A 14,797-nucleotide genomic window follows, 5' to 3' on the forward strand; every position below is an offset into this window, starting at 1 on the left:
CATCCGAGCACAGAGTCATGGATAAAATTGGCCAAGTACAGGTGGATATCACTTTAATCAGGCATGACATGCAAAAGATTCGTGAACGGGTGGGGGAGGCGGAACACCGTATCTCCGACCTAGAAGACGTCACCACTCCTCTCAAAGAGACAGTTTCCAGCCTCACAACTCAGATGTCGGCAGTTAAGGCGAAGCTCTCCGATATTGAAGGAAGACTGCGTCGTAATAACGTTCGCTTTGTGGGCCTCCCGGAGAGAGTGGAGGGCTCCTCCCCAGAATCCTTCCTTGAAACATGGCTTCTCCGTCTATTTCAACGCGATGACTTTGGTCCTCAGTTCTCTGTGGAGAGGGCCCATCGATTGCCTACCAGGGCTCCTCCCCCGGGCGCGCCTGCACGCACTTTCATAGCCCGTTTTCTACATTACAGGGACCGGGATGCAGTCCTACGGCTGGCCCGTACACAGGGTCCTTTGAAATTTGACAACCATGATATTGCTGTCTACCCAGACTTTGCCGTGGAAGTCCAGAAGTCGCGTACGCAGTTCCTACAGGTCAAGAGAAAGCTTCGTGATCATCAAATTCAATATGCCATGTTATTTCCGGCACGGTTGAGGGTGGTGTATGATGGCTCCACACACTTCTTCAATACCCCTCAAGAGGCGGAGGCCTGGCTTGAGCGCAGACCCAGGCCCCCTATTTAGGGACTGGTTCTCCCTCAAAGGACTCATTGACTGCTGGGTTCTGTACTCCTTCTAATCCTGTAGCGGGAATGATCTTTATTTCTAGGAGCTGAATGCTAGGATATAGCCTTTTTGTAGAGGCATTAGTTGTCTCTACTCCCTAGGGTTGTTATAGGTTCTCAGCCTTAGTTCAGTTAACGGTTTTTCTGGGATCCAGGCGAGTCTAGTTTGGGATGGATATGCAGGGAGGGGGGGGGGGGGTGGGTTGTTCTAGGTTTGTTCCCTTTTTTTTGTACATGTATTGTCTTATGTGTCACTGTGCTATTTTTTTTTTCTCGAACTGTAATGTGTCCATGATTTCGTTTATGTATGCCTTCTGCTCTCCGTATGCTCCGCCTGTGTGCTGGCGGGGGGTCGTAGTGATCCCTTTGCTTCTCTCTCCTCTATGTTATGGGTTCCTCTCTTTTGCGCGCCTTGCTTGCCTTGGATTTTCTTCTTCCCCTCCCTCTCCGCATTTGCCCCTTGCCCTTTTTCTCCTCCTGTCCTTTCTCTTTTGTATCTATGGCTGCAGGGGTTGATGGACTCCGCATACTCGGCTGGAATGTGAGGGGCCTGAATGACCGCATTAAGCGGGCTCTGGTTTTGTCTCAGGTGAGAAAATATAGGGCAGATATCATATGCCTTTCCGAAACGCATCTAGTTGGTACTAAAACCTTGGCTCTCAGGAAGCCCTGGGTGGGTCTCTCCTATCACTCCACCTTCTCTGCTAACTCCAGGGGGGTTTCAGTTTTGGTGCGGAAGTCGGTTAATTTCCACTTGGTTCATAGCCAAATTGACCAATATGGCAGATATGTATTTCTTAGGGCCTATGTTAACCATACACTTTTACACATACATGCTGTCTACGTCCCTCCCCCCTACAATAATGAGGTACTCAGGCGGGCGATGTCGTTTCTTGCTACTTCTCCCTCGGCTCCGGTCCTTTGCATCGGTGACTTCAATAATGTTTTGGATAAAGTCTTAGATAGATGGACTGAGCTTCCCCCTTCCCTACCCTCTGCCTCCCCGTCCCCCACTCCGTTCGCAAGGTTGATTTCCGAGCTTGGACTCCTGGATATTTGGAGGTTGAGACACCCTAATCAACTCCAATACTCCTGCCACTCGGCCAGCTTTCACTCGTTCTCGAGAATAGACTTGGCCCTCGTCTCCCCTGATCTCACTGCTAGAATACTGGATGCCCAGTACCTTCAGAGAGGAATCTCGGATCACTCACCTGTGCTGGTGGTCCTGGATTCTGTTCCTCCCCGTGGGGCTAAGCTCTGGAAGTTGAATCCCTTTTGGTTGACCTTGTTAACTGACCACGAGGCCTTGCTTAACGAATGGAGTGATTTTGGGGTTCATAATGCGTCCTGTTCTGATCCACTGGTTAAACATGACGCATTTAAAGCTTCACTAAGGGGCTCCTTCATACGACAAATAGCTAATGTCAAGAAATCTAGTAGAGAAGAGGAGATGCGCCTGGAGCTTGCCTGTTCCCAATCCGAATCTACTTACCTCACTACTAGGACCCTTGATGATCGGGCAAGTTGGGATTTGGCCAGGAAAGCCTGGTCTGACCACTTGCTTGATAAATCAAAGCGCAAATTACTTTTCTCCCAGCACGCCCTGTATTCACAATCGGACACGGGGGGTAGTTACTTGGCATTTCTGGCTAGGGGAGAGAGAACGGGGGGTTCCATTCAGCAGGTCTGTGATACTCAGGGCGAAATGGTATATGCCACTCCTGAAATAGCCCAGGTCTTCCAGTCCTTTTATTCCTCGCTGTATGCCTCTAGAGTCGCCTATACCCCCACTCAACTACAGCAATATCTTTCAGACATTACCCTGCCACAACTATCTCAACAATCTGTAGATATTTTGGATGCTAATATTACCCCAGAGGAAGTTGAGGCTGCTATTGCCTCCTTCCCTAACAAAAAGGCCCCGGGTAGCGACGGTATACCGGTTGAAGTTTATAAACAATATCGTGCATACTTTGTCCCCTATCTTTTGACTCTCTTTAATACATTGCTGGAGGGCGCTCGTCTACCTCCCTCTATGTCTGAAGCTATTATCGTGGTGATCCTTAAACCGGGTAAAGACCCTACGGCCCCGGAATCCTACCGCCCGATCTCATTGCTACCTGCTGATGTCAAAATTTTGGCCAAAATTCTGGCACTTAGACTCAATAGTGTTATCACTTCGATCATACATGATGACCAGACAGGATTTATGCCAGGCAAGTCCACCCTCCAAAATTTGAGGCGACTGTTCTGTCACCTGCAGATGGGGGACCGCCCCGAGTCGGAGGCTGTGGTGGTTTCCTTGGATGCTGCCAAGGCCTTCGACTCTGTGGAGTGGGTGTATTTGTGGGAAGTACTTAGACGGTTTGCTTTTGGCCCCAAATTCATACGCTGGGTACAATTACTCTATTCCTCCCCCGTGGCTCGGATATCTGTCAATGGCTATGTGACCTCTCCATTTGCCTTGTCCCGTGGTACCAGACAGGGCTGCCCACTCTCCCCTGCCCTTTTTGCCCTGGCTGTAGAGCCATTGGCATGTTTCATCAGAGCGTCCCCTGATGTTAGAGGCATCACCATTGACGGACATGAGGATGTCATTGCATTATATGCCGATGACATGCTCTTGTTCCTCAGAGACCCTGATGCTTCCCTGACCTCCCTTCTGGGTATTGTTGATACATTTGGTCTCTACTCCGGCCTGACTATCAACTGGAATAAATCTAATGTCTTTCCCATCTCTGGTATTCTTCCTGACCCGTTGCCAGATGTGTCCTCCTTGACCTGGACCCTTCGCTTTCAGTATCTTGGTGTCTGGATCACTCCTAATGTTAAGTCTTTTGTACATCAAAACATTGACCAGGTCACGGTGGATCTGAGGCGACTGGTTCATGTATGGAAGAAGCTTCCCCTTACTGTCACGGGTCGCATTAACCTTATTAAGATGGTGATGCAACCGAAGTATCTTTATTTATTGCAACACTCTCCTACTTATATCCCCAAGAAAATATTCACTAATATTGATAGTGTACTTTCCTCCTTTGTTTGGGGCGACAAAACGCCTAGGGTTGCCCTGAGAGCTCTGGTTAAGGCTAAATCGGATGGAGGCTTGGGCTTTCCCAATCTCCGGGCTTATTATATAGCTGCTCAGCTTGCACACCTGTCTAATTGGATTCTCAACAGGGATAGTCTCACATTTGAGAGATTCTTTGCCGAGTGTGTGGGGTCTCATTTCTCCCCTCTCCAGTTTCTTCTTTCTGCCTCTTCTACTGCTGGTCTTCCTCCTTTGCTACGACAATCGCTACTTGTGTGGCGTCAGGCTCACTCCTATTACTCATGGCAGGGCACAGACTGACACGCCACTCTGGTTCAATCCAAGATATAGGGAGTTGTTGCAACTCTCACAGGACAACATATGGATTGGGGCAGGCCTTACCACAGTCTTGCAACTATTTGATAATGGTGTTTTCAAGTCTTTCGCACAACTGAAGGAGGAGCTTGAAATATCCAATAGATCCTTTTATCGCTATCTACAGCTCCGCCACGCGGTGCAGGCACAGTTTGGGGCCTCACCCCCGCCCATTTCTGACTCCCCGATTAAAGATATGGTTAGGAATTTAGGTGCAAGACACCAAGTTTCCATTCTATATAGTAGTCTGAATGCACACATCTGTCCGAATATATTTGATCAACAAACTCAAATGGGAACAAGACATTGGCCCAATTGCAGACGACCAATGGCTACAGGTGTTGAGCTCACTTAAATACTCCACTCAGTGTATCAAATATCAGCAGGTTTATTTTTATGTTCTGCATAGGACATACAGAACTCCAGTTTCTATGTATAAAGCAGGCCTACGGCCTGATAGTACCTGCCCCAGATGTGGTGCCCTTGAATCTACTTTTTGGCACCTATTATGGCTGTGCCCCACTGTGTATGCCTCTTGGGCAGCAGTTTGGGCGGACGTTCTGCTCACTGAACCTACGCCCCCCCCCCCCCCCCCCCCCCCCTCTCCTGCTATATGTATGTTTGCGCTAGACTTAGAGGAATCCTACTGCCCTGCACTATACAAATATGTTCTTTGCCTGACTACCTTAGCTAAGGTGATTATAGCGCGTAACTGGTTTGCTACCTCTTCCCCCAGTGTGTACAACTGGCGAGCCCTAGTAAATGAGGTGTCAGGACACGAGAGGTTTACACATAGGTCTAGAGGGACCCTACCCCATTACTTTAGCAAGAGGGATAGGTGGAATACCTCCCGTCTGGCTACAACTGGAGCAATATTCTCTGACTGATTGAGGCTTCGTATTTGAATTTACAATGTTGCCGTGACACTTACTATCTTTTTCCATGTGACACAGATGGTATTAATTACTGTATTTTTTCTGCAATGTGGTTTTTTTTTTCTCTCTCTTCTCTTTCTTTCTCCCTCTGTTTTGATTGTTGTTCTGGTTTTGTTCTGCATTTAATGTTGTTGCTTTTTTTTTTCTTACCTTGTCCCTGTGCAAAACTCTAATAAAAAATTACACAAGTAAAAAAAAACAAAAAACAAGCTGAACATAACCGATACACAACCTTCGTGTAACCGAAACCAACAACCAACAATACAACTGCAAGTAACAGTACGCACTGGGATTTACCGGTAGGTATTAAAATGCTATTTTCTCTTACGTCCTAGAGGATGCTGGGGACTCCAAAAGGACCATGGGGTCTATACCAAAGCTCCAGAGCGGGCGGGAGAGTGCTGACGACTCTGCAGCACCGATTGAGCAAACATAAGGGTCCTCATCAGCCAGGGTATCAAACTTGTAGAACTTAGCAAAAGTGTTTGAACCCGACCACGTAGCTACTTGGCACAGCTGAAGTGCCGAGACCCCTCGGGCAGCCGCCCACGATGAGCCCACCTTCCTGGTAGAATGGGCCTTTACTGACTTCGGCAACAGCAACCCAGCCGTAGAATGAGCGTGCTGAATCGTATTACAAATCCAGCGTGCAATAGTCTGCTTGGAGGCAAGATTTCCAATCTTGTTGGAAGCATGAAGGACAAACAGAGCCTCCGTTTTCCTAACAAGAGCCGTTCTGGCGGCATAAATTTTCAAAGCTCTTACGACATCAAGAGATTTTGGCACTGCCACAGCATCCGTAGCCACAGGCACCACAATAGGTTGATTTATGTGAAACGAAGAAACCACCTTCGGCAGAAATTGTTGACGAGTCCTCAATTCCACTCTATCCACATGGAAAATTAAATATGGGCTCTTGTGAGACAAAGCCGCCAATTCCGACACTCGCCTGGCGGACGCCAAGGCCAAAAGTATGACCACTTTCCAAGTGAGAAACTTTAACTCAACCTTTCGCAAAAGGTTCAAACCAGTGAGACATAAGAAAATTGTAACACCACTTCAAGATCCCATGGTGCACAAACGGAGGATGGATATGCAGCACTCCCTTCACGAAAGTCTGAACTTCAAGAAGGGCAGGCAATTCTTTTTGAAAGAAAATAGATAAAGCCGAAATCTGCACTTTGATGGAACCCAATTTCAAGCCTGCATCCACGCCTGCCTGCAAAAAATGGAGGAAACGACCCAGGTGAAACTCCTCCGCAGTAGCTTTTTTGGCTTCACACCACGACACATTTTCTCCAAATACGGTGATAATGCTTCGCCGTGACCTCCTTTCTAGCCTTAAGGATAGTGGGGAAGACTTCCCCAGGAATACCTTTACGAGCTAGGATTTGGCGTTCAACCTCCACGCCGTCAAACAGTAGTAACAGGTCCTCTCTGAGAGGAAGTGGCCAAGGATCTTCTATGAGCAATTCCTGAAGATCCGGATACCAGGCCCGCCGTGGCCAATCTGGAACGACGATTACTGCTGGAACCCTTGTTCGTCTTATGATCCTCAACACTCTTGGCATGAGAGGAAGTGGAGGGAACACACACACACACACACACACACACACACACACACACACCAACTTAAACACCCACGGAGTTACCAGGGCGTCCACTGCACTGGCTTGGGGGTCCCTTGACCTGGAACAATACCTCGGAAGCTTCTTGTTGAGGCGAGACGCCATCATGTCTATTTGAGGAATTCCCCAACGCCTTGTCACTTCTGCAAATACCTCTTGATGAAGGGCCCACTCTCCTTGATGGAGATAGTGTCTGCTGAGGAAGTCTGCTTCCCAGTTGTCCACGCCCGGAAGGAAGACTGCTGACAGAGTGCTCACGTGCTTTTCCGCCCAGCGGAGAACTCTTGTGGCCTCCGCCATTGCCACTCTGCTCTTTGTTCCACCCTGGCGGTTTACGTACGCCACCGCTGTTATGTTGTCTGACTGAATCAGGACAGGTAGACCTTGAAGGTTTTTCGCTTGCAGAAGGCCGTTGTAAATGGCTCTTAACTCCAGAACATTTATGTTGAGACAAGATTCCCTGGAAACTTCTTCCTTGTGTGACTGCACCCCAGCCTCGGAGACTTGCATCCATGGTCAGCAGGACCCAATCCTGGATTCCGAACCTGCGTCCCTCTAGAAGAAGGCGAGAACTTTGCAGCCACCACAGGAGAGAAATTCTGGTCCTGGAAGATACTTATTTTCCAGTGCATGTGCAGGCGAGACCCGGACCACTTGTTCAGCAGAACCCGCTGAAACACCCGGGCATGAAACCTGCCAAACGGAATGGCTTCGTAAGCCGCAACCATCTTCCCTAGCACTCGAGTGCATTGATGAAGCGACACTCTTGCCGGTTTCAGAATCTCCTTGACCATGGTCTGGATTTCCAGAGCTTTTTCCGTCGGAAGAAACACTCTAGTTCCGTGTCTAGGATCAAGCCAAAGAATGGCAGCAGAGTTGTCTGGATCAACTGAGACTTTGGCAAATTTAGAATCCAAACATGATGTTGCAGATCCGTCAGGGAGAGTTCCACATTTCTTAGCAACTGCTCTTTTGATCTCGCCTTTATCAGGAGATTGTCCAAGTACGGGATAATTGTGACACCCTGCTTGCGTAGGAGTACCATAATTTCCGCCATCACTTTTGTGAAGACCCTCGGGCCGTGGAAAGCCCAAATGGCAACGTCTGAAATTGGTAATGACAATCCTGTACCGCAAATCTCAGGAAGACCTGATGAAGAGGATGTATCAGGACGTGTAAGTAGGCATCTTTTATGTCGACTGACGCCATAAAATCCCTCCCTTCTAGGCTGGAGATCGCATCTCGAAGAGATTCCATCTTGAACTTGAAAGTTTAAGTACGGATTGAGGGATTTTAGGTTCAGGATCGGTCTCACCGAGCCGTCCGGCTTTGGCACGACAAAGAGGCTCAAATAGAACCCTTCCCCCCGTTGGGACGGGGGAACCGGGACAATGACCCTCTGTTGACACAGCTTTTGTATCGCAGCATTTACTACTTCCCTTTCTGGAATAGAAACTGGCAAGGCCAATTTGAAAAAACGGCGGGGGGGGGGGGGCATCTCCTGAAACTCCAGTTTGTACCCTTGGGACACTATGTCTAAGGCCCAAGGATCTAGGCCCGATTGAAACCAGACCTGACTGAAGATTCGGAGACTGGCCCCCACCGGCACGGACTCCCGTAGGGGAGCCCCAGCGTCATGCGGTGGACTTGGCAGAGGCGGGGGAGGACTTTTGGTCCTGGGCGCCAGACACAGCAGGCGACCTTTTTCCCCTTCCTCTACCTTTTGAAGCGAGGAAGGACGAGCCCCTTCCTTTTTTGTATTTATTAGGCCGAAAGGACTGCATCTGATAATGGGGCGCCTTTTTCTGTTGTGCGGGAACATAAGGAAGAAAAGATGACTTACCCGCAGTAGCGGTAGACACCAGGTCAGCGAGGCCGTCAAAAAAACAAGACACTACCTTTAAAAGGGAGGGCTTCCATAGCTTTCTTGGAGTCGGCATCAACATTCCATTGATGAATCCATAGCGCCCTCCTGGCCTAGACTGCCATGGCATTGGCCCTTGATCCCAAGAGGCCAATATCCCTCGCCGCATCCTTTAGGTAAACTGCAGCGTCCCTGTTATAACCCAGAGTCAAAAGAATGTTATCCTTAGCAAGGGTATCCATGTTAGATGCCAAATTATCAGCCCACTTAGCAATAGCACTACTCACCCATGCCGACGCCATGGCAGGCCTGAGGAGTGCACCCGTAGTGACAAATGGCCTTTAACGTCGTTTCCTGCTTGCGATCCGCAGGATCCTTGAGGGCAGCCGTGTCAGGAGACTGAAGCGCCACTTTTTTGGACAGTCGGGACAGAGCCTTGTCCACATTGGGAGATGACTCCCACTTCTCCCTGTCGTCAGAGGGGAAAGGATATGCCATAAAAATTCTCTTGGGAATCTGCCACCTTTTGTCAGGCAACTCCCAGGCCTTTTCACAAAGAGCGTTCAGTTCACGAGAGGGGGGAAACTTCCTCAGGCTTTTTCCCTTTAAATAAACAAACCCTTGTATCTGGAACAGGAGGTTCCTCAGAAATATGTAAAACATCTTTAATAGCCACAATCATGTACTGAATACTCTTTACCAATTTTGGATGTAAACTGGCTTCACTAAAGTCGACACTGGAATCAGAGTCCGTGTCGGTATCTGTAACTGCCATCTGGGTAAAGGAACGTTTGTGTGACCCTGAGGGGGTCTGTACCTGAGACAAGGCGTCCTCCATGGATTTTCTCTACATTTGTGTCTGAGAATCAGATTTATCCAGCCTCTTAGACAATAACGCCACATCATTTGCATTCAATGTACTCAACATATTCACCCAATCAGCAGTCGGCTGTGCCGACAGTCACTCCCAAATCCTTCTCTGCGCCCCCAGTAACTTCCTCCGGGGAGGAGCACTCAGCCTCAGACATGTCGACACACGGTACCGACACACACACAGGCAAAAGGGGATAGACCCACAGGGAAGCCTGTAGAGAGAACACTGAGGGAGTATGCCAGCTCACACCTCAGCGCCCATATACTACTAAAAAATAATATATGATGTCTGCGCTGTTTTATATAGCACCAATTGCCTGTGCCCCCACTCCCCCTGTTTTGCTCCCTGTACTTGTAAGGAGAGTGGAGGTACGGGCCAGCGTCTCTGCATGCACTGTGAAAAGAGAAAATGGAGCTGGTAAGCTGTGCGGCTAAGCCACGCCCCCTCCCGGCACGCTGTAGTCCCGCTCAAATTTAAATTTTTATACTGGCGGGGGTCTCATATATAGTGCCCAGGCACCTCTAATATGCGTTTCTGCCAGTGAAAACTCCAGTAACCTGCTGCCCAGGGCGCTTCCCCAGCGCCCTGAGAGTGCTGTTGGTGTGTGGGAGCATGGAGCGCAGCGCGACCGCTGCGCGGTACCTTCGTTACTGAAGTCTTCTGCCGTCACTGAAGTCTTCTGTTCTTCTAATACTCAACCGGCTTCTTTCTTCTGGCTTCTGTGAGGGGGTTGACGGTGCGGCTCCGGGAACAAGCAGCTAGGCGCACCAAGTGATCGAACCCTCTGGAGCTAATGGTGTCCAGCAGCCTAAGAAGCAGAGCCCTTGAACTCAGAAGTAGTAGGTCTGCTTCTCTCCCCTCACTCCCACGAAGCAGAGAGCCTGTAGCCAGCAGGTCTCCCTGAAAATAAAAAACCTAACAAAAGTCTTTCAGAGAAACTCAGTAGAGCTCCCCTAGTGTGTGTACAGTCTCTCCTGGGCACATAATCTAACTGATGTCTGGAGGAGGGGCATAGAGGGAGGAGCCAGTTCACACCCAGTAAAAGTCTTAGTGTGCCCATGTCTCCTGCAGATCCTGTCTATACCCCATGGTCCTTTTGGAGTCCCAAGCATCCTCTAGGACAGGGCTGGCCAAACCGGTCCTCGAGATCTACCAACAGTTCATGTTTTCCAGGCCTCCTGGAGATCTGTAGAATTGTCAGTTAGGAATGAATGCAGCACATCTTAATTAGTAATGACTACACCTGTGCTCTTGCAAGGTGGGCTGGAAAATGTGAACCGTTGGTAGATCTCGAGGACTGGTTTGGCCAGCCCTGCTCTAGGACGTAAGAGAAAAACAGTTACTAAAACCCATATCGCCTAATCTGGATGCTGCTCTCAAACATGAAACATACTACACAAGTGTTTTTCCCCTAATTGCTGCAAGGCGGTCAGTCACCCTATAATACCTGTAGGTCAGCAGAGGAGACGAAATACATTCAGCCAAGCAGGAATATTGACCAGCTGAGGACCTGGCTCTTTATTGCATATAAAAATTCATCATTTAAGAAATTATTAAGCTTTGTAGACCCTGGACGCAGAAGTAGCCAAATTAATTTTGTTCCATACTCCGGAGCTTACCTAAGGGCAATCAGAAGTATTCACTGGGATGTCCAGATAATTTCTCGTCTTCTTCTGCGAGGGTTGTCCATCAGTCATTTAGTACGCAGTATAGGTAACACGCTTGCACAGTTACACGGGCCTGTGTCGCCACTTGTTGCAGTGTATTTTGTGGGTGTCCGGTTTTTAAATGGCTGCTTTGGCTTAACAGGGTAACTTATGTATTTACACATCTGATGAGCTTAAAAACATAAATCTTAGGACATCTGAGGGTGCAACCATCAAACCATCTAAGAATTGATGCGGCGCATTAGTAGTCTGATACCCTGTTATTGCAGACAATTGATCAGAAGAAATTTAAAGTTCTAAAATCAAATTGTGTCTGCTAAAAAGAAAAAAAAAAGAAAAGAAAAATAAATAGTCTCCAACTCTAATTTGCACATTAATGGTTCCGAGTCATCCATGGAAGACAACTGTCCAACGCTCGGTGTGTCCTAGAGAGCCGGCTGAAGCTGGTGGTCTTAAAATCAGCCAGAAAGTCTGGAGACTACCAATTCTTATTCCAGCTTCACGTTCAGTCAACGCCAATCTGCTCATACCCACGCCTCTATGATGTCATCACCTTCCAGGCCAAGCTCCTCGGCCGTACTCCTCCCTTTCAGCTTCTTCCCTTCGAACATGAAGCACACCTTCTTGGTAAGGCCCATGGCGGTTCTGTACTGATCCATCAGGGACTGCAGTGGTTCATTCTGGAAATAACCGGTTCCGTTAAGCACAAGACCACATAACATGTTGCACTCCCCTATAGACAGAGGGGAGGGGGCAGCCATTTTGTGGCCTTGTCTATGACTTGCTAGCACTCTCACCAGCAGTCATTGGTTCGGGCCACGAAATGGTGGCCTCTCTGTAAATACATGGAAACATCTGAAAGGAAACATTCCCTGCCCTTACAGCCCTCTTACCTTCCTGATGGTGACACTGAGGTGGGACTCCCTGTCCTTGCCCTGGATCTTGAGACAAATTTTATCATCCTCTTCATCACCAGATCCCTGCTCCCTTGAGGCAGAGAGGACTACACACTCTGGAAGAACAGACACCACAAAATCACCAGATAGAAGGAAGATCTGTTCTATTTCTCAGGCTTTTCTCAGATGCAAGGGCTGCAGGGCAGAAACTCTTCTGCACAATTAGCAATTAACGCTTAAATCAGAGTTTCCCAAACTCTGGCATTGCAGTTCTGGTTTTACGGACATCTATGCTTGAGTTCAGATGGTTAAATCAAATGGACTGAGGTACTAATTAACTCACCTGTGTTCAAACATGTATATCCTTGACGCCTGGATTGTAATGACAGTTTAGGTAGAAAGGCCGTTCTAAACTGGCTGCTCGGACTGCTGTCCTTGTGACTTCCTGTTTGGTGCAATTGCGGAGGACGCCAATTGGAACACACATGGAGAATAACTTCTGATGTTGGCAGCTCACGGACAGGCTTGTGCCTTATATGTAGTAGTTTTTGGTATTTTTTTTTTTTTTTACACATTCCCCATTTACCTGCATTCAATCGGACCATTTAGCATGTAATAAAATTAATATATTTTGTTAACATTTATTACAGTATATACACGCCTTATACTGACATGCACCCATCAGATTACATGGGAGAAATAAGCATAGTTAAAGACGCAGTGGAGATATTTTGTTTTTAATCTCACATTTTCTTTATTTTGCATATTTGTACAGAGGTTGTATGTGGAAAAAAAATAAGATTTTACTCACCGGTAAATTTATTTCTCATAGTCCGTAGTGGATGCTGGGGACTCCGTAAGGACCATGGGGAATAGACGGGCTCCGCAGGAGACAGGGCACTCTAAGAAAGAATTTGTTCTACTGGTGTGCACTGGCTCCTCCCTCTATGTCCCTCCTCCAGACCTCGGTTAAGGAAACTGTGCCTGGAAGAGCTGACAATACAAGGAAAGGATTTTGGAATCCAGGGTAAGACTCATACCAGCCACACCAATCACACCGTATAACTTGTGATACTCAAACCCAGTTAACAGCATGAACAACAGAGCATCAGACAACCCTGATGTAACCATAATATAACCCTTATATAAGCAATAACTATATACAAGTATTGCAGAAGCAATCCGCACTTGGGACGGGCGCCCAGCATCCACTACGGACTACGAGAAATAGATTTACCGGTGAGTAAAATCTTATTTTCTCTGACGTCCTAGTGGATGCTGGGGACTCTGTAAGGACCATGGGGATTATACCAAAGCACCCAAACGGGCGGGAGAGTGCGGATGACTCTGCAGCACCGAATGAGCAAACTCAAGGACCTCCTCAGCCAGGGTATCAAACTTATAGAACCTTGCAAAGGTGTTTGAACCCGACCAAGTAGCTGCTCGGCAAAGCTGTAATGCCGAGAGACCCCTCGGGCAGCCGCCCAAGAAGAGCCCACCTTCCTTGTGGAGTGGGCCTTTACGGATTTTGGATGCGTCAATCCGGCCGCAGAATGATCCTGCTGAATCGTATTACAGATCCAGCGAGCAATAGTTTGCTTTGAAGCAGGAGCACCCAGTTTGTTGGATGCATATAGGATAAACAGCGACTCCGTTTTCCTGACTCTAGCCGTTCTGGCCACATAAATCTTCAAAGCCCTGACTACATCTAGTAACTCGGAATCCTCCAAGTCACGAGTAGCCACAGGCACCACAATAGGTTGGTTCATATGAAAGGATGACACTACCTTTGGCAGAAATTGCTGACGAGTCCGCAATTCTGCCCTGTCCATATGGAAAACCAGATAGGGGCTTTTATATGACAAAGCCGCCAATTCCGACACACGCCTAGCTGAAGCCAAAGCCAACAGCATGACCACCTTCCACGTGAGATATTTTAACTCCACGGTTTTGAGTGGTTCAAACCAGTGTGATTTCAGGAAACTCAACACCACATTAAGATCCCAAGGTGCCACTAGAGGCACATACGGGGGCTGAATATGCAGCTCTCCCTTTACAAAAGTCTGAACTTCAGAAAGAGAAACCAGTTCCTTTTTGAAAGAAATGGATAGGGCCGAAATCTGGACCTTAATGGATCCTAATTTTAGGCCCAAAGACACTCCCGACTGTAGGAAGCGAAGAAAACGGCCCAGCTGGAATTCCTCACACCAAGCAACATATTTTCGCCATATACGGTGACTATATTTAGCTGTCACTTCCTTCCTAGCCTTTATCAGCGTAGGAATAACCTAATCCGGAATACCCTTTTCTGCTAGGATCCGGCATTCAACCGCCATGCCGTCAAACGCAGCCGCGGTAACTCTGGGAACAGACAGGGCCCCTGCTGCAACAAGTCCTGCCTTAGAGGCAGAGGCCATGGGTCCTCTGTGAGCATCTCTTGCAGATCTGCATAACAAGTCCTTCTTGGCCAATCCGGAACAATGAGTATTGTTCGCACTCCTCTTTTTCTTATGATTCTCAGCACCTTCGGTATGAAAGGAAGAGGAGGGAATACCTAAACAGACTGGAACACCCACGGTGTCACTAGTGCGTCTACAGCTATCGCCTGAGGGTCTCTTGACCTGGCGCAATACCTCTGTAGCTTTTTGTTGAGGCGGGATGCCATCATGTACACCTGTGGCAGTTCCCACCGACTTGCAATCTGCGTGAAGACTTCTTGATGAAGTCCCCACTCTCCCGGGTGGAGGTCGTGCCTGCTGAGGAAGTCTGCTTCCCAGTTGTCCAC

The 14,797-nt window shown here is 48.2% G+C and overlaps 1 protein-coding gene across 2 annotated transcripts in view; it reads right to left on the reverse strand.

Moving 5' to 3' along the window:
* Positions 1-10,938: 10,938 nt before the first annotated feature.
* LOC134945842 (NFATC2-interacting protein-like) overlaps positions 10,939-14,797 on the reverse strand; it is a 60,605-nt gene continuing 56,746 nt past the window's right edge. For both annotated transcript variants that reach the window (XM_063935363.1, XM_063935364.1), the window contains 2 exons: positions 12,010-12,128; positions 10,939-11,796 (listed from right to left, as the gene is read on the reverse strand). In XM_063935363.1, the coding sequence (XP_063791433.1) occupies positions 11,641-11,796; positions 12,010-12,128 (275 nt within the window). In that variant the 3' untranslated portion in view covers positions 10,939-11,640. The remainder of the gene's footprint in view (positions 11,797-12,009; positions 12,129-14,797) is intronic.

Source organism: Pseudophryne corroboree, chromosome 7 (assembly GCF_028390025.1).
Source record: "Pseudophryne corroboree isolate aPseCor3 chromosome 7, aPseCor3.hap2, whole genome shotgun sequence".
Lineage (NCBI taxonomy): Eukaryota > Metazoa > Chordata > Amphibia > Anura > Myobatrachidae > Pseudophryne > Pseudophryne corroboree.